General features: G+C 30.9%; 5 protein-coding genes across 7 annotated transcripts; 2 read left to right on the top strand and 3 right to left on the bottom strand.

Moving 5' to 3' along the window:
- Positions 1-2,493: 2,493 nt before the first annotated feature.
- LOC114190469 (receptor-like protein EIX2) lies at positions 2,494-5,542 on the top strand. The gene has a single exon (XM_028079367.1). The coding sequence runs from the start codon at positions 2,520-2,522 to the stop codon at positions 5,475-5,477; it is 2,958 nt and encodes a 985-aa protein (XP_027935168.1). The 5' UTR covers positions 2,494-2,519; the 3' UTR covers positions 5,478-5,542.
- Positions 5,543-11,482: 5,940 nt separating this feature from the next.
- LOC114190687 (ethylene-responsive transcription factor ERF062) lies at positions 11,483-13,159 on the top strand. Its single transcript, XM_028079666.1, has one exon. The coding sequence runs from the start codon at positions 11,655-11,657 to the stop codon at positions 12,759-12,761; it is 1,107 nt and encodes a 368-aa protein (XP_027935467.1). The 5' UTR covers positions 11,483-11,654; the 3' UTR covers positions 12,762-13,159.
- An 882-nt stretch (positions 13,160-14,041) lies between these two features.
- On the bottom strand, positions 14,042-17,658 carry LOC114192036 (superoxide dismutase [Fe], chloroplastic). Of its 3 annotated transcripts, none has more exons than XM_028081587.1 (9): positions 17,501-17,658; positions 17,361-17,401; positions 16,127-16,177; positions 15,466-15,654; positions 15,198-15,369; positions 14,924-15,045; positions 14,792-14,818; positions 14,645-14,668; positions 14,042-14,404 (listed from the first exon to the last, which is right to left on the bottom strand). In XM_028081587.1, exons 1-9 carry the CDS (start codon positions 17,511-17,513, stop codon positions 14,306-14,308), a joined length of 738 nt encoding a protein of 245 aa, XP_027937388.1. In that variant the 5' UTR covers positions 17,514-17,658; the 3' UTR covers positions 14,042-14,305. The 3 variants fall into 3 exon arrangements, with proteins under 3 accessions (XP_027937388.1, XP_027937387.1, XP_027937386.1); XM_028081586.1 differs by having other exon boundaries at positions 14,621-14,668; XM_028081585.1 differs by having other exon boundaries at positions 14,645-14,818.
- A 1,879-nt stretch (positions 17,659-19,537) lies between these two features.
- On the bottom strand, positions 19,538-20,427 carry LOC114192316 (stellacyanin-like). The gene is made up of 2 exons (XM_028082004.1): positions 20,255-20,427; positions 19,538-20,091 (listed from the first exon to the last, which is right to left on the bottom strand). The coding sequence occupies exons 1-2, from the start codon at positions 20,421-20,423 to the stop codon at positions 19,682-19,684; spliced, it is 579 nt and encodes a 192-aa protein (XP_027937805.1). The 5' UTR covers positions 20,424-20,427; the 3' UTR covers positions 19,538-19,681.
- A 1,223-nt stretch (positions 20,428-21,650) lies between these two features.
- On the bottom strand, positions 21,651-25,604 carry LOC114190859 (wall-associated receptor kinase 3-like). Its single transcript, XM_028079912.1, has 4 exons — positions 25,499-25,604; positions 24,409-25,326; positions 23,099-23,284; positions 21,651-22,999 (listed from the first exon to the last, which is right to left on the bottom strand). Exons 2-4 carry the CDS (start codon positions 25,262-25,264, stop codon positions 21,777-21,779), a joined length of 2,265 nt encoding a protein of 754 aa, XP_027935713.1. The 5' UTR covers positions 25,265-25,326; positions 25,499-25,604; the 3' UTR covers positions 21,651-21,776.
- Positions 25,605-26,357: the final 753 nt, after the last annotated feature.

Genomic DNA, 26,357 nt, shown 5'->3' on the forward strand with positions numbered 1-26,357 from the left:
TGAGATTATTTTAAGTAGAATAACACAAATAGCTGTTTTTTTTTTTTTATATATGCATAATAAATTTAAGTTATTGGAATTTAAATATGACTGGAAGTTGGACATAAGTAAAACACATAAGTCACCATCTAACATTTTCTAGAACTTTTATATTTATTTGCAAGTTTCATTGAACTTATGAATTGCTTCAAATACTGTAATATAAAATTAATATTGATGATGGTTATTTCAAACTTTATCACATTTCTATAATCTTCACATTTAAATGAAGTTTCGCTGAACTTTCCACAGTGAACAAAACAGGACACATTTTGAATTCTAAGTTTGCCATTTATATTCAATCACCTTTCTCATGTAAGACACCTTCGTCAAATTAACTTGGATCACACGACACAAGTTATTCAACACCAACTTGATTTCTTCAAATGTTTTTTAAGTTGATTCCTCACAGAAGCACAAAGATCAATGTGGGTGCTTTTTTTTTCTGTGTGGAAGATGTAGTCATGCATGCATTTGTATAATTTGGAACCGGATCTTCTTGAGACTCGGGGTAACCAAACTCTTTTAACCTTGTGTATATATAATGAAATTATTGAAACAATTTAATTTATTTTATAAAGTACTTGGATCTTCCTCTCTCTTACATATTCTTGTATCTTTTTCAAATTAAACATAAACTTTTGTTATTATTTTTCACATGTAGTGTTTCATTCTTAAAAAAAAAACTCTCTTATAGTGATATATTAGTTTCATATTATTTTTTTTTATTTCATGAGTTTTATATAGTATTTTTTATGAATATATAAAAGAAAAATTTAATAATTATGTGTTTTTTCATAATTTGTATTTAAATGTGACTTGATTATCATAAATTTTATTTTTATTAATTATTTTCGTTAATATTTAATTAGATTATGATAGTTTATTTTTTAGTTTTGAATTTTTTTTTCTAAATAGATATATAGATGAAGAATAAAATAATATATTATTTTTTAAAAGTGATGAAAAGAAAATTATATGTGAAGATGTAACACAAATTCAACTTCTTTAACTAATATGAAACATGATACAAACAATTGAATTGTTTAATTAGAGGAGTCTCTTTCTTAAGATTCAATAAATTATAAGTAAGAAATTCCATATTAATCATTTAAAACTGATCTAAAAAAAGTCCTCAAATATGACATATCCAATAAGTAGGGGTGGGCATGGATTGGATATTTAATGATCCAATCCACATCTATTTTAGATCCAAATAATTGGATTAGATTTTTGACTCAAATCCATTATTTTAGTAAAAGTAGTTTGGATTTTTTTAAAATCCAGATCCAAATATTTGGATCAAGATTTAAATCCAATCCAAATATTTGGATAAGTTTAAAATCCAGAATCAATTTTTAATAAAAGAAATTTAAATTGAATTTCTTAAAACTTGTGTCATTAAGGCCCGAATGACTCGGATGGGATCGACGATCCGGACGGACCCGACGACCCGGACGACCCAGACGGGCCCGACGATCCGAACGACCCAGACAGGCCCGACGATTCGAACGACTCTGACGGGCCCGATGACCCCTACCAATAAGTTAAAAAGATGAAATTAGAAGAGCTTATTTAAGATGCAGTCTATATCAAATACAAACGAGAAACATCAAAGAAGAAATAGTTTGAAAATTTTAGTTTCCAATTCAACTAATGATGAGTTCAAAAATATAAAGAAACACAAAACAATCCATTAAACATGTATGATTTCTTTTATAGTTATAATTATATACTAAATTATGTGTTCATATTTGTTATATCAATGATAATGATTAAATATATGAGTTTTAAATATATTATTTTAGTTTCTCCAAAATTATCATTGAAGATATGTCATACTTTAAAATAAAAATTAACATCACAGTTGTTAGCCAAATGTTGAAAAATGAATTATTCAAGATATTGCTGTGTAACATTGACCTGTTAGATTGTTCTCAAATGAATAAAATTTTAAAGTGATTTTCCAAATCAAATTAACTTTCTCCTCTGAAAGAATAAAGCACGGATTGTTGTGCTTTAGTAGTCACGAGACGACATCATGTTTTTTTGTCACACTGCAAGTAGTTTCTTCTAACTTTCTATTCCAGTCAACTAACATAATTTATCAAATACACTCCTATTAGCTCACCCTTAATTAGACAAAGCAAAATTTCCTATTAATTATAATTTACAGAGACGTAACTCTCACTCTCAAAAAAAGTTAATTTAGTCAATTATAAAGAGACTAACTAATTGTACAAAATTGTTTGCACTTGGAACTGTACCACCATCTACAGAAAAAAAAATTAGTATCAACGTTACTCGTAATACTTGTCAAGTAGACTAAGAGCAGATTAATAGTTTGATAAAAATCAATACATGTAAGTGGAAATTTCGTACTGTTAGTAAGTCTATAAGATAGTAATTAGAGGGTTGAATTCAACACATTTATGGCTATAAAAAGGTGCACAAGATATCAGAGTTTTATATTCTCTGTCATGGAAAAAAATCGAGCCATGTTTCCACTTTCTATCATTCTTTTTTCACTCTTGCTTCAATCACTTGTTATGGCAGCTATAGAGCCAAATTCTGCTGCTAAGGATAATAGTTTTGAGTGCATTGAGATGGAAAGAAAAGCCCTTCTGAAATTTAAAGAAAATCTAAATGATCCTTTTCATTGCCTATCTTCATGGGTTGGCAGTGATTGCTGCAAATGGGTGGGTGTAAGATGCAACAAACATGCAGGGAATGTGATAAGGCTAAACCTCAGAGGCACTGATATCTGTTCCAAGGCTACAAATAACTCAGCCACACACACCAAAAGGCCTTTGAGTGGTGAGTTGAATGCTTCTCTTCTTGACTTGAAACATTTGAATTATTTGGACTTAAGTCACAATGATTTTGAGGATGTTCAAGTCCCATCATTTTTAGGTTCACTTGGTATGTTGAGGTATCTCAATTTATCCCATTCATCCTTTGCTGGAAAGGTTCCTTCTCAGCTAGGAAACTTGTCTCATTTGCAGTATCTTTCTTTGTCAACACCTTCATCTTCATTATCAGCTTCTGATTTGAGTTGGTTGTCTGGTCTTACATCTCTCCAATATCTAGATATGAGTGGTGTCAATCTCAGTAGAGCATCAAGTTCATGGCTCCAATCTATCAATAGGGTTCCATCTCTTTCATTTTTGAGGTTATCTGATTGTGAACTTTCTGGTTTACCTCAAACTCTTCCATTTTTTAACCTTACATCACTTTTAGTTCTTGATCTTTCTTTCAATAGGGTTGATTCCTTGATACCAGGATGGTTGTCCAATATCAGTACCTTAATTGAACTTGACTTAAGAGGTGCAAGACTTAAAGGCCACATCTCTGATGTTTCATGGGGAAATTTTTGCAAGTTACATAGATTAGACTTGTCATCAAACCCTGAGGTTGTTGGTGATGTTGAAGGACTTGTGGAGGCTTTAACAATGTGTACTAATAGTACCATAGAAAGTTTAAATTTTGCTTTCAATGAGCTTACAGGGAATTTACCAACCTCATTGGGTTACCTTAAAAATTTGAGAACCATTAGGTTAAATGGTAACAAGTTGTCTGGTTCAATCCCTTCATCCATTGGAAATTTGTCATATTTGAAACTTTTAGACCTTTCTGAAAACATCATGAATGGGACTATTGCCTCTAACATAGGTCAGCTCACTGAACTGTTGACACTGGACCTTGATGGGAATTTTTGGGAAGGTACCCTAACTGAAAACCATTTCAATAACCTCACACATTTGTCCGAATTTTATGTGTCATCCAAAATGGGGTCTTTAAGTTTCAATATCCCACAAAACTGGGCTCCATCTTTTAATGTAGTGTATCTAAAAATCCATGACTGTCAATTAGGCCCTGAATTTCCATCATGGCTCAAACCTCAAAGCAAATTAAAGACCATTGTTCTCAAAAACACTGGAATATCAGACACAGTGCCAACTTGGTTTTGGGATTTCTCACCACAGATCCTTTCTATGGACCTCTCCTACAACCAATTGAAGGGAAGCCTTCCAAAGTCCTTACACTTTGGTGATCTTGCACAAGTTAATTTGGGGTTCAATGCCTTTGAGGGGTCAATTCCAGTTTGGTCTGGTGTGACTTACCTTTCACTAAGCAACAACTTTCTCTCTGGCTCAATTCCTTCAAATATTGGCCAAGAAATGTCACAGTTGGAAGGTTTGGATCTTTCAGGGAACTTTATATCTGGCAGCATACCTTCATCCATGAGTTTGCTAAGTGATTTGACTTCACTTGATCTATCAAACAATAGTTTATCAGGAAAAATACCTTTATATGGAGAGGGTCACAAGCTAACCCTTTTTACCATTGATCTATCAGGCAACAATCTATCAGGAGAAATCCCTGCTTGGATGTGCACAACACCTTCACTCAGAATAGTTCAACTAAGCAACAATAATCTTTCTGGTGAGATTTCATCTGTGTTGCCCAATTGCCCCCATTTGTACACAATAGATCTTGGAGATAATGCATTTTTTGGATCCATACCAAAGTGGCTTGGGAATAACAGAACTTGGGTGAATGAGCTGAGACTACAAGGCAATGCACTCACTGGAAAAATCCCAGAAAGTTTGTGCCATTTATCATATCTTCATGTTCTTGATCTTTCACACAATAACTTATCAGGCCATATTCCTCCATGCTTTGGCAACATGACAGGTTTCAAAGCACCAAGTGATCATTACTTTGGCAAAACCGCTTCTTTAGATAACCCTGTAGTATACTCTGAGCACATGGATTTGTATGTGAAAGGAAGATCAATGGAATACACATCACAGATGCATGTTATAAATCTCATTGATCTTTCCAGCAACCATCTATCTGGGGAGATTCCACAGTCACTGACAGAACTTTCATACTTAGTTTCTCTGAACCTGTCTTGGAACCAATTAACTGGAGGCATTTCATCAAACATTGGAGCGCTGCATCAATTGGAAAGCCTTGACCTTTCCAACAACCATCTCTCTGGTCCAATACCTCCAAATATGGCTTCCTTGACCTTCTTGGGACATTTGAACTTGTCCTATAACAACTTGTCTGGTGAAATACCAACAACAAATCAGTTCCATACTTTGATTGATCCCTCCATCTATGAGGGTAATCCACACCTTTGTGGGACACCTCTTTCTGCTAAGTGTTCAGAGCATGTTGATGAAACCACCACTGGTAATGACACAGATGAAGATCAAGACAGTTACCATAATAAACTTTGGTTATGTTTGAGCATAGGATTTGGCTACATCGTTGGTTTTTGTGCTGTTTGTGGCAGCTTAGTGTTGAAGAAATCTTGGAGACATGCCTATTTTCAGTTTGTTGATTCCGTGAAGGATTGGATTTTGCTTGTTACAGTTATGAATTGGGTTCGAATTAAAAGAAAACTGAACTTAGAAAAGGATTGAGATTGTCTCTCTTTTGTACTAGTGATTCTGGTAATGATGAATTGAATTTTTCAGGCTTGATGAAACTGAGTGTGATAAATTTTGACTTAACTAAATTGTTGGCCATAAGCATTTGATATTGTATGTTATGCATGTCTTTCCATGTTAACCCAACTAATTTGATCTTAAGATTATCCCATGAAAGATTTAAAACTTAAGCACCATCATATTTGCTGCATAATGAAATGAGAATTAGGTTTTGCATTCTTTTTGGCATATTTAGTAAAAGAATTTAACGGATTAGTTAAGGATTTTTTTTTTTTCTAGCATAATCTATGGATTGATAATAATCAGCCACTGGTCATAAATAACCATGAAACTTCTAAGTGATTGCATAATGCATAACAGTGTTTTGTATTGTGAAATATACTTTCCCAGTCGTATCAGTGGCGCAAAATTAAATACATATTTACATCATTACTTTCTAAACTTAAATTAGGTGGTGATTATTTTCTCATTATCATCTCTATTGTTTGTCTATATTTCCACGTTCAGTACCATGTATGTTTGATTATTCATCTTACCTTTCAAACTTTTCTTAAAAATAACAAATAAGACGAACCAGGAACATTCCCAACTATATAAAACTAGCAGTGCCAAGAAATGCATATACATGAACCACATAAAAATATGGCTATTGCTTCCGACACCTTATCACATTTCTACCGGCACCCTAATACCTACTAAATCTATTTTTCGAAACACAATAAATAATTTCGATTTTTTTTCGGAAAATAATCTTCCTTTCTGTTATGAAAAAAAAAAAAATCAGACGTTTTTTATGAGATAGAGAAAGAAATTTGATGGGGTGTAAGAAGCAACAGCCATAAAATATTACTTCTTCATCAGTGAACTGATCCTAGTGTGTGTGGTGACTTAGCGAGGATCAATTAATATATATATATATATATATATATATATAATAAATAATGATAATACTAAATAATGATTATAATAAATATTTGTAATAATATTACATAATATATTAATTTTAATTACAAAGATAAAATGATATTCTTATATCTTTAATCAATTATTTCTTTTATCTATTAAATCATTCACAGATTCTAACAAATTTCATTCTAAAATTCACACACTTTCACTTTTAAATTCTTTTAGACAAACACAAAAAATTGTCTACTTAAATTCATTCATATTCATTCAAATTTATTTTCACACTCTCTTCTAAATCTATCTCTTTAAAAAAACACCCTAAATCCAAATACAAAATAAACACGTAAACCAATATGTTCAATCAAGTTTAAAATTACTTTTTTATAAAGTTAATTTAAATAAATTCATTTAATACTAATACAAGCCCAACTTATCTTATCACCTGAAAAATTACATAACACAAAAGAGGATGAATTCTCCAAAAATAATACTCAGTGGTCACTCCATACATACCCTTACTTCCATTAATCATTGTTTCTTAAATTAGGAATTTGTCTTCAATTTCCGAAAATAACATTTCAGTACTATTTTAATTATTACTTACAACAATGAACTACATATTGCTTAAAGTAACATCAATAATTTAGTTGTAAAATTTGGAAAAGGACAAATCACAATCGGTCAATTTGGCAAGGAAGAGTGTTGAAGATAAGGCCTAATATTAAATAAATTTTCACGGGAGTTAGAGGATGTAAGACCGTGAACATGTTTTGGTAAGGTATTTTTATACGGTTTATTTATGTGTTTAAACCTCATAAATTTAAAAACTTTTAATTAAATTTTTAATAAATTATATTTTTGTAATATATTAATCTTTTTTATTAAAAAATCTATTGAAAATTTTTAATTTTATTTAAAATTCAAAATATAATTAAGTCGTTTTTAGTAGTTAAAATTCGTTTAATCCTAATATTTATAATTTGTTACATTTTTTATTCATTATTTAACAAAAATTTCTAAAGATCAGCTTCTAATTGTTTATATTCATTTTTTATCTTTATAATATTTATTAAATTTCAATTTATTTTTTTCAAACAAGTTAAATTAAAATACATTTTACTACACAAAATCAACATAATATATATTTTTTATTTAAATGTTTCATTAACTTGGCTGAAAATGTTTTAAAATATGGTATTCAATAGTATAATATAAAATATAATATATATATATATATATATAGTAATTAAAAATAAATAAATAAATAATTTAAATAATTGATTTAAAAATAAAAATTATAATAGTTTAAACTAATTACAATTTAAAAATATAATGATTCCTCAATATATTTCACTAATAAAACTAAAGTATATTAATATTTGATGAAAAATATTATTTAAAATTTTACCATTTATATTTGAAGACTATTTTACTAAATAATTTATCAATTGGTTAATTAAAATAAAGTTAATAGCTCCAGTAATCTCATTGTAATAAGGTTAGGATTCCATATCTGATTTTGGTCTTCAAATATAATATATATATATATATATATTTTTTTTTTCAATATTAGAATTTTACATTGAAGACAATATTTTAATATTTTATATAAAATGTTAATGATTCATTTCTTTCGAATCATTTATGAAGAAAACAACAAAAGCAGTAATTTAGATTTCTACAGTTTTGTAGAAAATAACATAATTATTGCATATTGTGTTTCACAATCAAGACTGTTAAATTTAAGTATGGTAGACAAATATGTAACATATGATGGCGAAGGGTTCATGCATTTCCCCAAAAATTTGTACCTAAAACTTTAAATTAAAAACAGATTCCGTTTCCTTCGTGACAAAACCATATCATTTTTTAAAAATTGAAAAAAAAAAGTATAGCCATAAAGCAGAATCACATACAGGAGAGGCAATATACTATATTTCAACTTTTTTTTTTACATTTTTTTAAAAAGGACTGTTATTTCTATAAGTTTGCCAAATATTTAATTTAATTTTTTTATTAAAACATAAATTTTAAGACTAAGTCATTTCTATAAAATTGACTTGTTTGTAAGGTGAAAAATTTCATGTCAAAAACATATATTTTAAATATGAGATTAGATATTTATGGTGATGCAATAACAACTGTTTGATAACAAGTGAAATAATAAACTTAATAAATAATGACTTTGTCAAATAGATAAATTATCAAATTTATAATGATCCGTAATAGATGAAACAATAAATTCAATTAACGCTAAATTTTATTTAGATATGTTTTAACATAATTCTAATACCATTTTAAAAAGTAAATTTTAAGTCTAATTTAATTCTTTCAAACCATATTATAAGATAAGATTTACGTCCACTCACCATATGAATTTAGGATCTTCAACTTTTTTTTTTCTTTTTCTGGTTTCTAGTTAGAAGATGATCCATCTTTTTCAAGAAACTTTACTAAGAGGTAATTAATAATGGTCCATAGTTTTTGAATATCCTTCTTGAAGTGGTTCATGAATCCTACAACAAAACGTAGTGGGATGAGAAAAGTAAAGTGTGACGTGTTTGATCGATCGGTATATGAGTAGTTACAATGTATTGATACCTTTTATAATCTTCTTTTTTTGATGGAATCAAAGTGTAAGTAAGAGGTATGAGATTCCTTAATAGAAGGTGTGCTACAAGTTTATTTCTTATAACTTAATGCCAAATTTTGCTAAGTGGCATAATGAAGATAAGAAGCACTGCTAAGAGTTGAATAAAAATCATTGAGCGAATTGCGAAAACCAAATTGCTCTCAAATTAATGACAAATAGTTTGTAGCTATTTTAAGGAAAAACATATGACTAATGTCTTAGAAGCTATATTAAGGTAACTATATTTTAGTAGACATATTTTAGGTCTCTCTCATACATTAGCATTGTTGAAAAAGTCATACAAATGTACTCTTTAATAAAGACATGGATAAGAATTTCCACTTAATTTTGGCTCCATTACACGTTTGTTTTGCCGATGCTTGCTTTGGATAAAACAAAAGTTAAGTAACTCACTTAGCTTAACCTTCACTTAAATTATTTTGGCGTTATATTAATGCAATGCAAGAATACCATAATGATTAAATAATACTTAAATATGTTTCAGTACTTGAAATAATATGATATTTGTTCTTAAAATATATTGGAAAGTGAATGTAAATTTATCTTGTTATCGAAATTTGTGTGTATGGTGAAGATAATTCCCACTTGTATATTATAAGATATAAGATCTCCAACTATCGAGACATGAACGATATTGTCATTACTTAATAAACTCAAATTCAACCTTATCTAGGTAACAATCTCCGATAATATATATATATATATATATATATATATATATATTTTACTTTTCGTTTTTTCTGTTTTTAATTGTTTTTATCCATGTTAAATATATATTTTCTTTTGTTTTTATCCATGTAAAATTCTAATAACTCAAATGAACAATATATCACAGGACTAGAATAAAATGACGAAGACTATAAAACTAAAAATTACGGGGATTAAAAGCCAAGCTAAAAAAAATTGAAATTTAATAACAAAAAATAATTATATTTTAATTCATATAAGTATATTTAAACCCTAACATACAATAATATTGTATTGCATTGCACTAACTTATGTTAAGCTTTGGAAATTTCAAATGTCTAATCAAGAGATAAGGCACACACATCTTTATCTTTATCTTTATTTCAATGAACTACACAAACTGCAAGACCATTTTTAATATTAATCTCTTCTTGATGATGATGGTGAGGTACAAACCAAGGCATATATAGGAATTAAGAATCATGGTTGATGTGGGAAAAGTTGACAGCTAACTAAAGCAACATCATATGCATCACCTTCTGTCCTGTTTATTATACTAAGCAATTCAGTTTGTGGCACACATCACATTCTTTCCTGGTCACAGCCATGTGCATGGCTCATAAAGTATTTCAGAAAACAGTTGTACAATTGGAGGAACCTATTGTAAATGGTTTAAAGTGTTACTAAAAGTTACATGGGGAGTGAAAGATGCCTAGAATCTGTCTCACATAGAAAAAAAAATGGTGTTACTTCCTTAGAGTGGTCATGCCATGTGGCATGAACAAATAGGGTGTCTTCAAATTAGAGCAATGAATCACAATGTTGTGCAGTTTTAATCATTATAGGTTCAAATATGGAAGTGTTGTGCTAAGCATTAGCTTCTGCTACATTTTCATTGGCCTTATCTATCTACCTTATGAACCGTTTTCAGTGTCTTTATGCCTTTCTCAAAAGACACCAAAGTGTTTGATGAAAATAAAAACTCATAAAGTTCATACTTTGCTGTGCTCACACATTTAAGTGTTTTTGTTTAATGCTATATAGACCTGAAAAAAGGTATAGCACTGACTTCATCAAACTAACACAAAGGATATTGAAATTAAACCTTTCATAAATATAGTATTCGTGTACATGACAACATAGATAATGAACCTTTGTTTGCACCAAAAGGGAAAACAACAACAACAACAGATGCCAAACCTTCCAAACTCAGTGCATTTTTAAGGAGGAAAAATTGTGCAGTTTGTCAGGGATTTGATTTTAATATGCTTTTGTTTTCTATAAAGTGATTTGATTTTTACTCTCTAGCTCAATAGTAGATGTAACAACATTTTTTTAGGAATATCTGAGGTGTGTATGAAATGTATCAGTGACAAAAAACAAATTGTGATTGGTTCATTGGATTTCTGCATTAAATTACATTAGCACAGTCAAGAGAAGAATATAGCATGTGGGTGTTCAACAAAATCACATGATTAGAGAGCAAAGAATAATACCAGATACAATAACAAACAATGAACATGAAGGTCTTAAATTAAGGAAGCTGTTGTCATCAAACGAATGTCAATTCTCAATACTTTGCATCCTGTATGACAGCTGATACAAAAAAGCTTGAGCTGTCTGATTCCTATTGGTTGTGAAGGAAAAACATGTAACATAATGCAACCATAAATTGTAAGTAAAAAATGAAATCCCCATAAAGAAATACACCTGATTGAAGGCACAACATATTCCTAATGAAAAAAAGTAGGTTACTTTTATTGTTTATAATAATAATCCTTAACTGATACCTGCAATGTGAGGTGTGCCTTAGTCCTCAGGAAATGTATTTAGTGGAGTGCATGCATTTTAATCATTTCTATCTGTCAGTGTTCTATCTCAGATTTACTGTCTGAAGGATCTATATGAAGGGTACATTTCCAAAGAAGGAAACCTTCACTCAAAAGAAATTTTCAACTTGTTTGCAGGAAATGGCAACAGGATTTTTGGACAATGCAATGATAGGGGGTTCTCACTCATCAATAACATCATCTCAACAACTTCTTTCAAGTTCAAATTCTACCTCAATGAAAGAAGAGGCACCTTTAGCCACATGGATTAGTCACATCCCTGCAAATGTGAGAGAGAAAAACCAATCCAATTCTATCTTCCCAGGTTCAGACACAAAAAACACCTCCATTCCTCTAAATCTTTTGGAAACTCTCCCACCATTGACTATGGCACCATGTTTTGATGAGTCAGTTGCTTCTCTACCCTCTTCTTCTCCCCCACCCAATTTTCCAAACTTGACTTTGGTCCTGCAGGAACCCTCCATGGTGTACTCATCATCATCAAATATGAAAAGTGGTGAGTCTGTAACTTCTAACCCCACTTATCAAGTTCCTTACATTGGGCAAAACCAGCATCAAACAGGTGGTGATGCAGACAAAATGAACAAAAATCTGAAGTCTTTCAATGAGAATTGGTTGAGTAGCACTAGGACTCAGCCTATGAAGTATGGTGGAAGAGGAAAATTGTTTAAAGGGGTGAGGCAGAGACACTGGGGGAAATGGGTTGCTGAGATTAGATTACCAAGAAACAGAACAAGGGTTTGGCTAGGGACTTTTGACACTGCTGAAGATGCTGCCATTGCATATGACACAGCAGCATATATACTGAGAGGAGAATATGCACAGTTGAACTTCCCAGATCTCAAGCATGTAATCCAGGCAAATTCTCTGAATGGAACCACTGCAGCACTTGTGGAGGCAAAACTACAAGCAATATCTCAAGGTTCTCATAGGAAACCTACTGACTCACCAGCAGGCTCAAGCAACAAGAACACTGATGAAAATGCCAAATTGAAAAGTGCAAATGACAAGGATTCAACCATGAAGGAGTGGCAATTTGATACTGAGAGAAGCAAAAGTACACACCATGAGATATCAGATGTGGAAACTGTTCAGTTAAGTAGAATGCCCTCCTTAGACATGGACATCATTTGGGATGAACTTTTGGTCTCTAATTCATGACCACTTTTTTGTTTCTACTTTGAAAGCATACATATATAATAGCCCTTGTTTTATCTAAATTATGTTTCTCATTTGGACCAATGGCACATTGAAGCATCAGGTTATATTTTCCTATTATGATCTATAGAGATGTATTGAAACTAGTATACTCCTTAGTCCTTAATATTCATGGCCAAATACAGATAGAATTTTAAGTTATGCTAAAGGTTCGTAGAATATTTTGCATCTGAACAAATCATTGGTTTAGTAACATCTAGTCAACGTTGAAAACTGTACTGATTGTAATTTTGAAGAAATATTCAACTGTATTTCTCTCTCGCCTAGATTTATAGGCAAAAGAATAACACAGAAGCCAATAGCATAACCTTATTCTTTTGTACTTCAAAACTTGAATACAAGGTAAAATATACAAACACTTTGTCTCCTTAACATTCTACTGCAATATTGATATATACAACACTGTAACCCCAAGATTGGGCAATAAGGATTCATTACAGTTCTGCTTTTGTAACAGTACTCTGAATCCATGACATTTGGGTGGATATAGGGTCTTGTATTGTAGCCCTTATGCATTATGCTTTAACTAAATTACATTGTATTTTATTTATGTAATGGACTGTTGGGTTTGAAGAAGAGGGAGAGTAATTCTAACATATGAAAAAAAAAAATCTGATATTGAAGAAGAGGTAACATTTGAAGCTGGAAAATTATGATTCCCTAAATTTCATTCTCTCTCTGAATTTATAAATCAAACAAGAAGATTTTCTATTTTAATTTCTCTTAACCAAATATGATTTCTGGTCTTATATATGATAATCTTTTAATCGGTTCACAGGAATTAAACAAAGAAAAAAAAAACAATTCACAGCATTTAGTTTATATGATCAGATTTATCAATAGTTTCGCATTGGATATAAATAAAAACTTGAGCACTATATAAAAGGAAGACTCATAGATTCGTTGTTTTAAAGTTTTGAATTAAAAGTGGTATTATTTTCTTATGTTAGTTAGACTAAGGTACATTTATGTAATCTCTCCCTAACTTACCTTAAGATTTTTGGTTAAAAGAGATGTCAATTCCGTTTGTAGGTTCGACTCAGGTCACGTTTATCTTCCTAATGAATCCTCGTATAATTAATTATGAGTTAATTTCCTTTCATCTAATTAATCAATACACTTCCCTCCAATAAAAATAATATATATCATCAAGATCTGAGAGTTTCTTCCCACATATACAAATACACTAAACTCTTCAAGTTTAGAATTTGCTTCTTCAATCATGCTCATGAAAAGAAAAGAGAAGGTTCCATGTAAGTTCTGGGAAAAAGTTGTACATCATAATATTGTTCTACTGATTGTTTATGCATAAACAACCTTATTATTACAAAGTGAAAGATAACCATAAATAAGATTTCAGAGCATAGAACATAATCTGCAGGCTGAAGAGATTTAACCCTGATACCACATGTATCTAAAGGGCAACACATTACATTATCTAGATAGAAATATTTCACTCATTGAACATCACACCATCCAAGTCAACATCATGCACTTAAAGCCTTAGCTTGTTCAAGTCTAGAACTCACTGCATCCCAGGAAACAAGCTTATCCATGAACACTGATATATAATCAGGACGCCGGTTCTGGAAAAATAACAAATAATCATAGTTAAAATAAATCTATCTGTTGAACACATTTCTCACCAATAATTGCATGAAAAATGCTAGCAACACTATCTTTGGTTGGTGAAAAATTCACTTGATCTCATTTCCAAAATGGTACTGAGATTCAGGTGAATTTCAACCAGTACAAAGAATGTGTTGGAAAAAGAATGTTGGTAGTTTTAATCTTAGCTATACATAATGGTTTGAGCAACATAGCACCTGAAAATCAAGGTAGTAAGCATGCTGCACAAAAATGAGAAAAAAGATTACACAGTTAGCAATTTGGTATTGATGACTGTTACAAAGCTTGTGTGTGCAAGTTGTTTCATCGGTAACAAACAGAAAACTATTTTGTTTATTACATACCTCCCAAACATCAATGGTAAGAAGTGGCTGCAAGAAATTAAGATGAAATTACATCATAATTTATCAGGGAAATGACCCTCATTAAACAATGAACAATGAACAATAGCATCATAGCTAGTTCTGGCTACTTACATAATAACCTCCCCAAACAAGGGGGTTCACAGCATTGGGACTCTTGATCACCACTAGCTTGTTATCCTCATCAGCTGAAGGAGGATTTGCAGCATTTTCCCCATCAAGTTTGCTTGCTTTATCTATATTTCATGAACAAAAATGAATGAACAAGAAGGGTATGTGAATGTGAATGTGCTTGCTTATATGAACAAGCTCTTTGACTAGTTAAAATTAACTATAATAAAGTAATATTTAGAAATGATCTGATTCTAAAAGGGTGATTTTAACTCACATGCAAGCCAGGCCCATCCTGAACCGAATTGTGTTGCAGCAGCAGCCTTAAACTCATCAAGGAATTTTTCAAATGAACCAAAGTCTCTTTCAATGAGTTCTAGAAGTTCCCCAGATGGTTTTCCACCTCCACCTGGTTTCATGCACTCCCAGAAGAAGTCATGGTTCCATACCTGCAGTGTGCATTACGAGATTAATTTCCAACAAAGACATGGTTTTGAAACAAAGACATTAGAAGATTCTGGTTACAAGAATGCATGCATGCATGCCTGTGCTGCATTGTTGAAAGCTGGAAGAATGTCACCCTTATTGTATGCAGTGACTATAATCTCTTCCAGTGACTTCCCATCAAGCTCTGTCCCAACAACTTGTTTTTTCAGATTTTCCACATAAGTCCTGTGGTGCTTCCCCCAGTGAAACTCGAGTGTCTGCTGGCTCATCACAGGCTCCAAACCATTCTGAAAGATTTCATTATCACAAGCTTTTACAAAATACGATCAACTGATTACTAATTTTTTCCGGAGTATAAGAGTTATGGAAGATCCCAAATCGACTAGAAATAAGAGGAAGTTATAATATTCAGATAAATGCAAATTTCACTTTATTGATCGATTTTATTAGATTTACAGTCATTTTTTACAAGTCTTGGTTGTGTGATTTTAAGAATCATCATCTATGTATGTGTCTGTTTAATTAGATTATAGCATAGGATCAAATCACTTTGTCCACATAATGAGCAGAAAATAAGACTAATCATAGTAACCTAGTCCATGCATGTATTGAGATGCCTCTGTATGAATCCTTTCATTTTTAAGTTTATTTAATAATGTATGAAAAATATAATAAGTATTCTCTCTTCAATGTGCAATTCTAATTTGAAATCACAATCTATTGTAACTTGTAAAGCATGCAAACTTTAGGTCTTTTTACCAGTGGATACGGTGGCGGCTTCAGCTCAAACTTTGCATTGACTTTTGGACCCTGCAGTGTATATATAACATGCTTTCTTAAGCAAAAAGGACATGGAAAACAATATGCGAAGAACATACAGGATTGTAATTTTTGTATTCTGAATATAACTTTTTTGTATTTTTAAATTGTACATTTTAAAATAAAAAATAAAAAATACATTTTAAATTATATAATGAGATTTATAATAATTATATTTCAAAAATTGTATTTTAGTTTACATATCCAAGAATATAAAATAAAAAATGCTTTTTGAATGGTCCATTTTGAAATTTAAAATTTGTATTCTAGATTATAGAGTAGAACACAAGAATTTATGGAAGTGTAGGAAGAAAGTTTTGGTGATGCAGAAAGAAACTGCCCATGAAAAGGAGGAAAGATAGTTAATGGGCCAATAAATCAGGCCAGCCCAAGTCATGCTTTCTTGGGTTTGGTTAAAGTTGCCTGAATGATTTTTCTATTTACAGTCCTTTTCTTCTCTTTAAATTTCCCACCCTTTTCTGTGATTTTTAAAGTACTAAAAATACTCTTTCCTTTCTCCTTTTCCCCTTTTCTTCTCTTTCCAGCAACCCTCTTCTCATCCAATCTCATAATGTTTTCCACAACCTTCTTCCCTTGTCTTCTACTATTCCCACCCCTCCCTTTGCCAGTTTCACTCCCATTTTCCCCCTATTTTTTTTACTCGTCCAAATAACTCAAAACCTTATTTCCTAAATATATTAAATGCATTTGATAAATTAATCTCTGAAATGCATATAATTATTTTGGAAATAAACTTTCTATACATCGATAAGCTCACGGTCAGAATAACCCTATAACTATTTCACTGAGTAATCTTTTACAACGATATGATCTATGGTGAAATATTTTCATTCCAAAAATAAGTTAAAAAAAAAAATGTAAAATGATTTTTATTGCTAGTTACTATTTCAACTCAAATTTAGTAGATCCGACTTAAATCAAACATACAAAGAAAACATTTAAGGTAAAGTTTTGAATCTTAAGTAAACACACACATTAAATAACTGACGACCACAACAGTTTTTTTTTTTTTTTGGGTTTTCAGAAACTGAACATATGATAATAAATTTACGATAACTTTAAAATCTTGTTCAAGTACTGAATTTAGAGTACCTTAATAATATATATACTAAATACTTTTTGAAGTATTTTTGGTGATGAGAAGCATTAATACCTCTTTGAAAAGAAGATTGATGCCAGCCACATTTTGTAACCCTGCAAAGCAAACACGAAGTAAGAGATGAAAAAACAGAAATTAAGATTGAAAATAGAACAGCAAAAGTTTGTGAAAATTTTTTGAAAAAAAAGACGCACCCAATGAAGCCATGGTTTCTGAGGAGTGTGGCAAGAGTGAGGCTTTAAGATAAAGGTCAACCTTTTTGTAATTTGCAAAGCAATATAGGACTCAAAAATATGTGTTAGTACAATTCCAATGTTGTAGTACACTATGTTGTGCTGGTACGTACCACAAACAAAATGTCCCAGTACTACCATGTTTCTGCATGATTATCTATTTATCTAATATCTATTACTTACAAACAAAAAAAGTTAATAGTAAATTAGAAATTTTAACAATTGGGGTTATCTCTTTGTCATGATGTTTAGGACGTAAATTAAGAAATATTTAATCAATGCAAAGTATTGTTATGTTTAAAGTAAAATATTCATTTTTTCTTCATTGTCTCGTGTTTTCTTTTTAAGTACAGAAACTCCCGTTTAATATCTTATTATACTTACTTCTTTATCTTGGGATAAAAAAGGTAAAAACATCTTAATCTTAAATATTAGTTAAAATTAATTAAGACAATAATAAAATAATATCTTCACATATTTTTTACCTTAACCGAGATCTTCACATAATTGAGAATTTTCAATATAAGCCAGTGCAAGTGTACATAACATTTACACTGTGTCAGTACATATTAAAAGAAGGTTACTGAAATTTTTTTTTTAAAAATATTTATAAATTTTGTTATAAAAAAAATTGCAGGCCAATTTTTTTTAAAACATTTTGTATAAAATATTTTTACAATAAATTTTATAAGAAATACCTGCGAATTTTATAATTTTGTAGGAAATAATTACCCACGAAGAAATTGTCTGCCAATTAAAATTCTTAGAAAAAATAGCAGGAAAAAGTATTTTCTTGCAAATTTTTTTAATAAATTTGCAAAAAATAATCCCATATAATATGAGAATTTTTAGTAGTGTTACTTTCACTTTATATTTATTATTTTATCTTTCAATTTCTTTTTATAAATACAAAATTTCATTTTTTTAATAAATATATTATTTCTGAAAGTTGATTGTCAACGGGTGTTTTTGTGTAAAAAGAAAAACATTTTTCTTAAAAAAATAAAAAAATTTTGTGATGCTATACCATGATTATTTTCCTTTATTAAATTTATCCTTTTTAATCTATTTTTTATACATATTTTTCCGTGTTTATCTTATTTTTCTTTTGAATGTGTGGTTTATTTCAAATAATGTTATTTTCGTGTGGTTTATTTCAAATAATGTTATTTTCGTGTGGTTTATTTCAAATAATGTTATTTTCGTGTGGTTTATTTCAAATAATGTTATTTTCGTGTGGTTTATTTCAAATAATATTATTTTCGTGTCTCTTAGAGTCATTTTAATTTTTTTATGTATATTATATATTCTTGTAATTAAATACTTTTTGTTTTTTATAGCCATCATTTTTTAAGAAAAGGGATTTCAAAAAGTTTGGATATGATTCTGTCGTTTAAATTTTTTATTTACTTTGATCTTAATCATATGTGTACGTGTCTTCCCGTCTTTTCAATTTAAAATGATGCTATGTATATAATTATATTGACTAACTAATTCATTATTGAATTGCATTCATTAAAGGTAAATTTTTTAGCATTATTTATATTAATTACTAATCCTATATTTAAATTAAATTCATTACAATAAAAGAATAATTTTTATAATTTAAGCATAATTTAAAAATAATTGTATACTAAAAAGATCAAATTAAATAATAATTTTACTATTTCTACATGGATATTTTTAATCGTGAGGAAATTTTGATAATTTAAAATCACTCATTATTTTTTTTATTATATAATGGTTATTTAACAAAGTACATTGTAAAATTGTGATGTATAATTGATTTAAATAAATTTACATGCAAAAGCATATAAATATTACATTGATAAAGCAAGAGAATGTAAAAAATATTTTGTGATGACTCGTAAAAGGTTTAGAAAAATAATATGACAAAAAGAGAAGAACGATCACCCTTTTTTTCCTTCTTGTTTTGAAATCCTAGGCATAACATTTTCATGAGGGATGAATATGACAGTGTTGTTAAACAGAAAAAAAAACAACATGAATGTGTGTCCTTTAATGTGCTCAAACATGTACAAAGTATGCTGTATATAAATTCCTGAATGTTACAAACCAAGCAAAACTTTGACCTTTTGCTTCATCAATCAATGTCACAAAATAACATTCAAAGCAGAAGTTTTAGTCACATTCATTATACGCTAAATATGCAGCAACCATAACAGCAACATAAACAAACTGAAGTGCATTCTTTGCAGAATAATTGAGAGTTCCTACTGAAAGATGTGTGCTCTTCTTTGATGAAGGAGAGTTTGAAACTGTGACAGTGTTTTCATCAGATCCAGCCACAGCCTTAGGTGCCATAGTTGGAGCAAGTGCTTTGCTATCATCACCTTCAACATGAACATGAAGTTTCATTCCTCCAAGACAATACAACTTGTTTCCACTTACAAAATACCTGTCTCCACCTTTTCTCAATGGCACTGTTGTGTTACCATTCCCATATATTGCCAAAACATTAGTCGTGTTACATGTCTCAAAGTTTTCTTTTGTAACCTCTTCCACATTTTGGCCCGATGAATACTGAAAAACTGCAAAAATCAAATAAAGTTTTCAACTTGGTGAATATTTCGGCTCTTTAAGAAGTATTTGCATAAGTTTAATATATCAGTATATATAATTCAAATAAATAAGCTGTGGTTATATGAAATTTTCTAGTTTTCTTTTGAGTTGAAAGAAGTGTAAAGTACTTACTAAGAACATCTCCTACTTTGAAGTTCTTATCTGCAACCCATGTATCAAGATTTGTGCTAATGTCCCAACCAGAGGTATCTCCAACAGTGTAAGTGGTGGCTGAACATGTGAAGGTGATAGTTGCAGAACAGAAGAGAAGAGAACAATAGAACAAGAGTAACTTTTCCATGTTGATAAAGAGTTTTAACAATTTGGACCACAATAGGGTTCTTATATATACTTAGAGTTTGATAACCTACCCAATAAAATGACTAAATTAAATATAAGAAAAATATTTTAAAAATGGAATAAGAAAAAATAGTAGTTGCTTCTGTATTGCAACTTTGGAATGTGCATTTCATTAAGTTGGTGTGGTGAGAAGGGGAATTGTGTGTTAGCTGGCAGTGGTTAAACCATATTGAACTGCCATCAAGCTAAGTCATATATGGTGTTTTTATTTAAGACTCAGAGAGGAATACTCAAAATACTATTGGGAAAGTTGTTGTATTGATTTCTACCTTCCTGACAGAGTAACATTTTTCTACTAATTATTGGTGCAACCATTGCATCACTTTTTGAGACATTTTTTCTTCTTGTGGTAAGGGTTTTCTACTGAATAACATAGATTATTATATACGATATAATTTATGTTAATTTTTCTTTGGTAATTGTGGCATGTAATGAAAGATGAATAAAAAATGTATTATTATATGAATTGTTGCTCAAATAGCATTCCCCATAGATAAAATTATTTTTTTCACAATTTTTCCCTATCTTTTTTAATATGATTTTAGCCTTTTTAAAATATAAAATAACTTGTTTTTTTATTTCTAATTCTAATTACATGAAAAAAAGAAAAAGACGTTGGCTGGTATTGCTTATTGGGCCTTCAAACCACTGCAGCCCATCTAGTGGGAAATTACCTTTTAACCTTTTACGGACTACCTTCTTTAACTTGAAGTGCATAATTTTGATCCACATTCTCATAAAATTTTATATTTTACATCATACAATTTAAATATAAAATAAAAATATATTCTCAAATATAGAATAAAAAATATATTTTGAATTGAATAATTTAAAAAATAATTATACTTTAAATTATAGAATTTAAAATACAAAATAAAATTTTTATTTTAAATTATATTTTAAAATAAAAAAAATTTACATTTTAAATTATACAGAATACAAAATTTTATTCGGGAGCAAGGAGAAGAAATATATGAAGATGCTAAAATAAGCTGCGGGTTCGTTTTTTTTCCTAATGGGCTGAGCGTGTTTCTCTAAAGCCCATTACGCTGGTGAAAAAATCAAACAAACTTAAAGAGAGCAATTAGGTTGGAATCAACCACACCAATTCAATTCATGAATCATTCAAGTGATGATGAGTAAGTCCTAAAAGATACTTTCTGAAATGTCCAACAAAACCCACTTTGTATAGAGGAAAACTAATAATGAAGTATTTTTCAATCTTAATTCGATTCACCGTATACTTACAACTAAGTGAATCTGAAATCTTACAATTGATCCATGTTTTGTTCTTCTATCGTCCATCTCCAAGTGGTTCCAAAATCTGGTTATGCAAATCATAGAACCTAGAAATTGTGCCGCTACTACTACCATCTCCATGATCAACCATATTAAAATGAGAACGTGGTTTGAGAAAGCTCTCTGTCTCTTCCTGAGATGCAACATCTTTTGCTCCTCCCACTGAATGTTTTTCCATCACCCTTATTCCCTCCAACTCCATTGCAACCTCTTTCATGCTTGGTCTTTCTTCTCCATGCAACCTAAGACACCTTTTTGCCAGATTAGCAACTTCTATCACATACTCAACACTTGCATCACTCACAATTTCCCTGTCCAATATCTCATCCAACCGACCCTCATTCATAGCACAAACAAAATACATAGACAAATTTCTCTCACTCTGAGGCCTGAAAAACGAAAGTGCCTTCTTACTTGTCAACAGTTCCGCAAGAACAACACCAAAGCTGTAAACATCACTCTTCTCAGTTAGTTGACTCGTTTGGAAGTACTCAGGATCAAGGTAACCCATGGTTCCTTGCACCAGAGTTGTGAACTGAGTTTGATCAAGAGGAACAAGCTTCGAAGCCCCAAAGTCAGAAACTTTTGCTGTGAGGTTCTCATCTAGAAGAATATTTGCAGTTTTAACATCTCTGTGTATGATGGGTGTGGAAACAGAAGAGTGCAAGTACGCAAGAGCCTCTGCTGTCTCTGCTGCAATTCTCAAACGCGTTGTCCATGAAAGTTTGTGTTTATCCTCCTCGCCTTCGAAATGTAGATGCTCACAGAGGGTACCGTTGGTGATGAACTCGTAAACAAGCAAAGGAAACTCTGTCTCCAAACAGCAACCTTGTAGTTTGACAACATTCCTGTGGTTGATTTGGGAAAGCACGACCACTTCGTTGATGAATTGCGCAATCTCAGCTTGGTTGGAAACCATGGCCTTCTTGATGGCAACAACACTGCCATTTGATAACAGACCTTTGTACACTGTTCCATGTCCTCCTTTGCCTATGATTCTGTCATCATCGTAGTTGTTGGTGGCTCTCTTGAGCTCCTCAGCAGTGAAAATTGTGGCTCTTTCGGTTGAGCCATTGAGCAAATCAATTTGTCTTTGCAATAACATTCCACCATTTTTCTGAAAATAGTTGTCTCTGATTTTCATGAGCTTTCTATCACGGATTTGAGGGTATATGTTTAGGCATCCCACAACCACTGCCAATAGAGTTAAGCTCAAACCTGTAAACAACAGTAACATTATATCCTTTGTTTTCAGGTACTTATAAACTAGTAAGTAAGAAACATTGTGTGTGAATGTATATGTTTTTTTTTGCTTACTCAATCCAATTATAAGAATAAGATTCCCTGTGTTTTTGTCTCTTTTGGATCTGCAACCTTGGCCATTGGTCAATCCATCTCCTTCGTGGCCCTTTGGACATGAGCACTTAAAACCTTCTTCAGGGACGTTTTTGCAGGTTTTCTTGTGGATGCATGGATTGTTGTTCAAAGCGCATTCATCCTTAACTGAGCCAAATAAAATGCACAATTTTTGGTTTCAACTAGGCTTTCTATACCATATATATAGCAGGGAATGCAAAGAAGATCATAGAAAAACATTAAAATAGGACTCATCATTCGCCACAATGAAGCATCAAGAAATAAAAAATTATGTTTTCTTTATGATAAAGGCTTGTACATCGAATAAAATGAATAAAAAAAAGTATGATATTTTGATAAAGTTCGACAGAATTTGTTTTTTAATACACATCAAATTTTTATCTTTTATTTTTAAATCACATCAAACTTTTTTTTATCCATCGAAGTACTGTCACTCACTGTGTATTTTCAAAAATTTGTTAACATAACTTTGTTAAAAATAATTTTTCCTAAAAAATGTTTCTTTTTATTTTCGTCTTTAACTACGAGAATCCCATCATAAATTTATCTTATCTATTAGTATCAAAATTATATAGAAAGGGAAATAATACATTATCAATATATTTAAATTAATAAAATTCTTTAAACATGGAATTCTTAAAGATCCATCTATTCAGCTTTCAATCTCTCCACAAGTTACGTACAAGACAAGAGATGGGCCATAGTCTTTTCCATTTCATTTTTTTCCCTTTCCATTCAGCCACCATATAAGGCTTTTTCATTGTGATCAAATTTTAAGATCCACATAAATTATCTTGCTCAACAGGCCATACACATATCACACAGATATTAAATGCAACAGTGATTGATTAATGAAAATTTCAAACTGCCAAGTCACTCTCAAGCAAGTTGATATAGGTCACACGTTAACTAACCTAACATGAATTTCAGAGGTGGCCAAGTCAACTTAGTCAACTTATTAAACAAATTATTTATTCTTAAAAAAAAAAAAAACATTGCCCTTAACTTTAAATGAAACACATGCATTTTGACCTACTTAAATTCACTTCCTTTCCCAACCCACCACCGTTCTTTAATTAATAATATAAAAAAAATCATGAGTATATAAAAAAAATATATTCTTTTGACATAAATATACTATTTTTTCATGGAAGAAAGAATCCAGTTACTTAAAGGATAAATCTAAACGAATTATTCTACTAAAAGTGAGATATTAAAAAGTAAAATACAATCCAAAAATTAGAAATTACCATGGCAACCACCGTAGACGTAAGGGTTTCCACCATGATGGCATTTGCAACGATAACCAATCCCATTCGTTGAATTAAGGCATTTACTGTTCTTATCCTTGCACGCATAGCTACTACGATGTTGTTGCGCATCTTCGCACGTTTGATTTCCCACACCCCAATCAAGCACCAACGGCAACCTCGGATTCTCGAGGCTCTTAAGATTTGTTGTCTCGAAGTTGTAATAACCTTCCGCAACCGTAAACGCATAGTTACAGGGATTGAAGTCACGTACGGTGGAGTGGTTTATACTCCAACTTTGCACCGCAAAACCATACACTCCATCGGGAACACCGATCTGGCAACAACCAATGCCATCGCATGATCCGTTTCTGATTTCACCAAGCGTGTCGCACATGGATACACACCCTCTTGTTGTAACATGTTTTTGGCTGCTATCGTAACCCATGAATACTCCAACGGTGTCACAACCAACTGCAGTGAATTTGTTCCTACTTGGTGAGACTGAAAAGTGGGTCAAATTGAGACCATTTTGGTCCTTTGAGTTATTGCTTTCGGTGCCGTAGCAATCTCGGATTACGGGACTTGAAACTATGATTTCCCCATCTTCTAGTGATATGTTGAGCACCACTATGTTGTTTGTTCCTAATAGAGGAATGGGCGTGGAGGAGTTATCGTTGCAAGTGACGAGGAAAGTGTCGTTCATGTAACAACCTTCGCGTGTTCCAAAAGGGTAAGGAATGTTTAGGTTGCCACAGCTTTGGGGGCAATCTGGAGAGGGTTGAGATACTGCTTTTGAAGCTGCTAGGATCAGAAGAAAAAGTTGAATGAGCTTTAGAATTTTGTTCATAGCCATGGCTGAACCAAAGATCCCTTGTGGAGCTTATCTGAGTGTGGATCTTCTATTACCTACACAGTCTAAAGAAGGTTGAAAAGTCAAGATTTTTGGAGTAAACAAGATTGAAACTGAAGCGTTTTGCAGCAAAAAATATAGAGTTTTTGGAGTGTGGAATATTCAGTTAATGTTTTGTTTGAAGCAGCAAAGCAACCAAGTTCTGTTTTAAGATAAGAATGAAATATGATGGTTTACCACAGATGAAGAGAAGTGGGTGATGAAGTTGGCTTCCCTTGCTTTCTCTGATAGTGTTGGTGTGCGGTATGGTGTGGTTAAGTGTGACATACAATATGCAAACCCTGGTATAGCTTTTGGTTTAAGTTGGATTAAATGAAAGTTGTGACTGGTCAACCCTCATAAATGATTCTACTATTAGAACTTTCTTTTTAATAATAATATGAACTTTATTTTTATTTTTATTTTTTGCATATTTAGGAGGTTTAGGTCAGCCATTTTTAAGAATAAATAGGATTTTATTTTAAAAAGTGAATTTTCAACCATATGTATTAAATTAGATGGTACATAGTGATTTGATAAAAAGTAGTATGACAGATGCAATAACCAATAAATTTTTCGATAATAGATTTCGAATGATCGTAATATTATCTTAAGAAAATTTTTTAACTATAATTCTATAGTTCATGTTTTTTTTTTCTATTTAAAGGTGTGAATACATACGAATGATGAATTGGAAGAATTAGAAAACAAAAGTTGTTCACTTTTACGAAAATGTCACAAAAACAGCAAAGTCAAAGTGCAGCCAAAGTTGTCCCAATTCGAAAATCAAGCCACTTCTATAGGTATATGGATTTGAATTTTAAACAATGAGTTATGTGGAGATTTAATAACATAAAATTTTATTATACCTTCTTGTATTCCGTTAAAATACTCCAAATACTTAATATATATATATATATATATATATATATATATATATATATATAAATATTGCCAATAAAAAATATTAACTTATAAATTAACATTTACATTTTTTATATAATTTAAAATAAAATTTTCAAGATTTTAAATTATGATTTTATAAAGAGCAAGTCCA

This window comes from Vigna unguiculata, chromosome 7 (assembly GCF_004118075.2).
Source record: "Vigna unguiculata cultivar IT97K-499-35 chromosome 7, ASM411807v1, whole genome shotgun sequence".
Classification (NCBI taxonomy): Eukaryota; Viridiplantae; Streptophyta; class Magnoliopsida; order Fabales; family Fabaceae; genus Vigna; species Vigna unguiculata.

Bases quoted from the DNA above. Each gene is read 5' to 3' on its own strand.
- LOC114190469 (XM_028079367.1), top strand. From the start codon at position 2,520: ATGGAAAAAAATCGAGCCATGTTTCCACTTTCTATCATTCTTTTTTCA.
- LOC114190687 (XM_028079666.1), top strand. From the start codon at position 11,655: ATGAAGGGTACATTTCCAAAGAAGGAAACCTTCACTCAAAAGAAATTT.
- LOC114192036 (XM_028081585.1), bottom strand. The intron at 15,370-15,465 runs GCATGCATGCAT...TGCACACTGCAG, and splicing joins CTTTCAACAATGCAGCACAG to GTATGGAACCATGACTTCTT. The intron at 14,405-14,644 runs GTGCTATGTTGC...TTATTTTTCCAG, and splicing joins CTTACTACCTTGATTTTCAG to AACCGGCGTCCTGATTATAT.
- LOC114192316 (XM_028082004.1), bottom strand. From the start codon at position 20,423: ATGGAAAAGTTACTCTTGTTCTATTGTTCTCTTCTCTTCTGTTCTGCA. The intron at 20,092-20,254 runs GTAAGTACTTTA...TGATTTTTGCAG, and splicing joins CAAAGTAGGAGATGTTCTTA to TTTTTCAGTATTCATCGGGC.
- LOC114190859 (XM_028079912.1), bottom strand. From the start codon at position 25,264: ATGGCTATGAACAAAATTCTAAAGCTCATTCAACTTTTTCTTCTGATC. The intron at 23,285-24,408 runs GTAATTTCTAAT...TATTTGGCTCAG, and splicing joins CGTCTACGGTGGTTGCCATG to TTAAGGATGAATGCGCTTTG. The intron at 23,000-23,098 runs GTAAGCAAAAAA...TGTTGTTTACAG, and splicing joins TATTCTTATAATTGGATTGA to GTTTGAGCTTAACTCTATTG.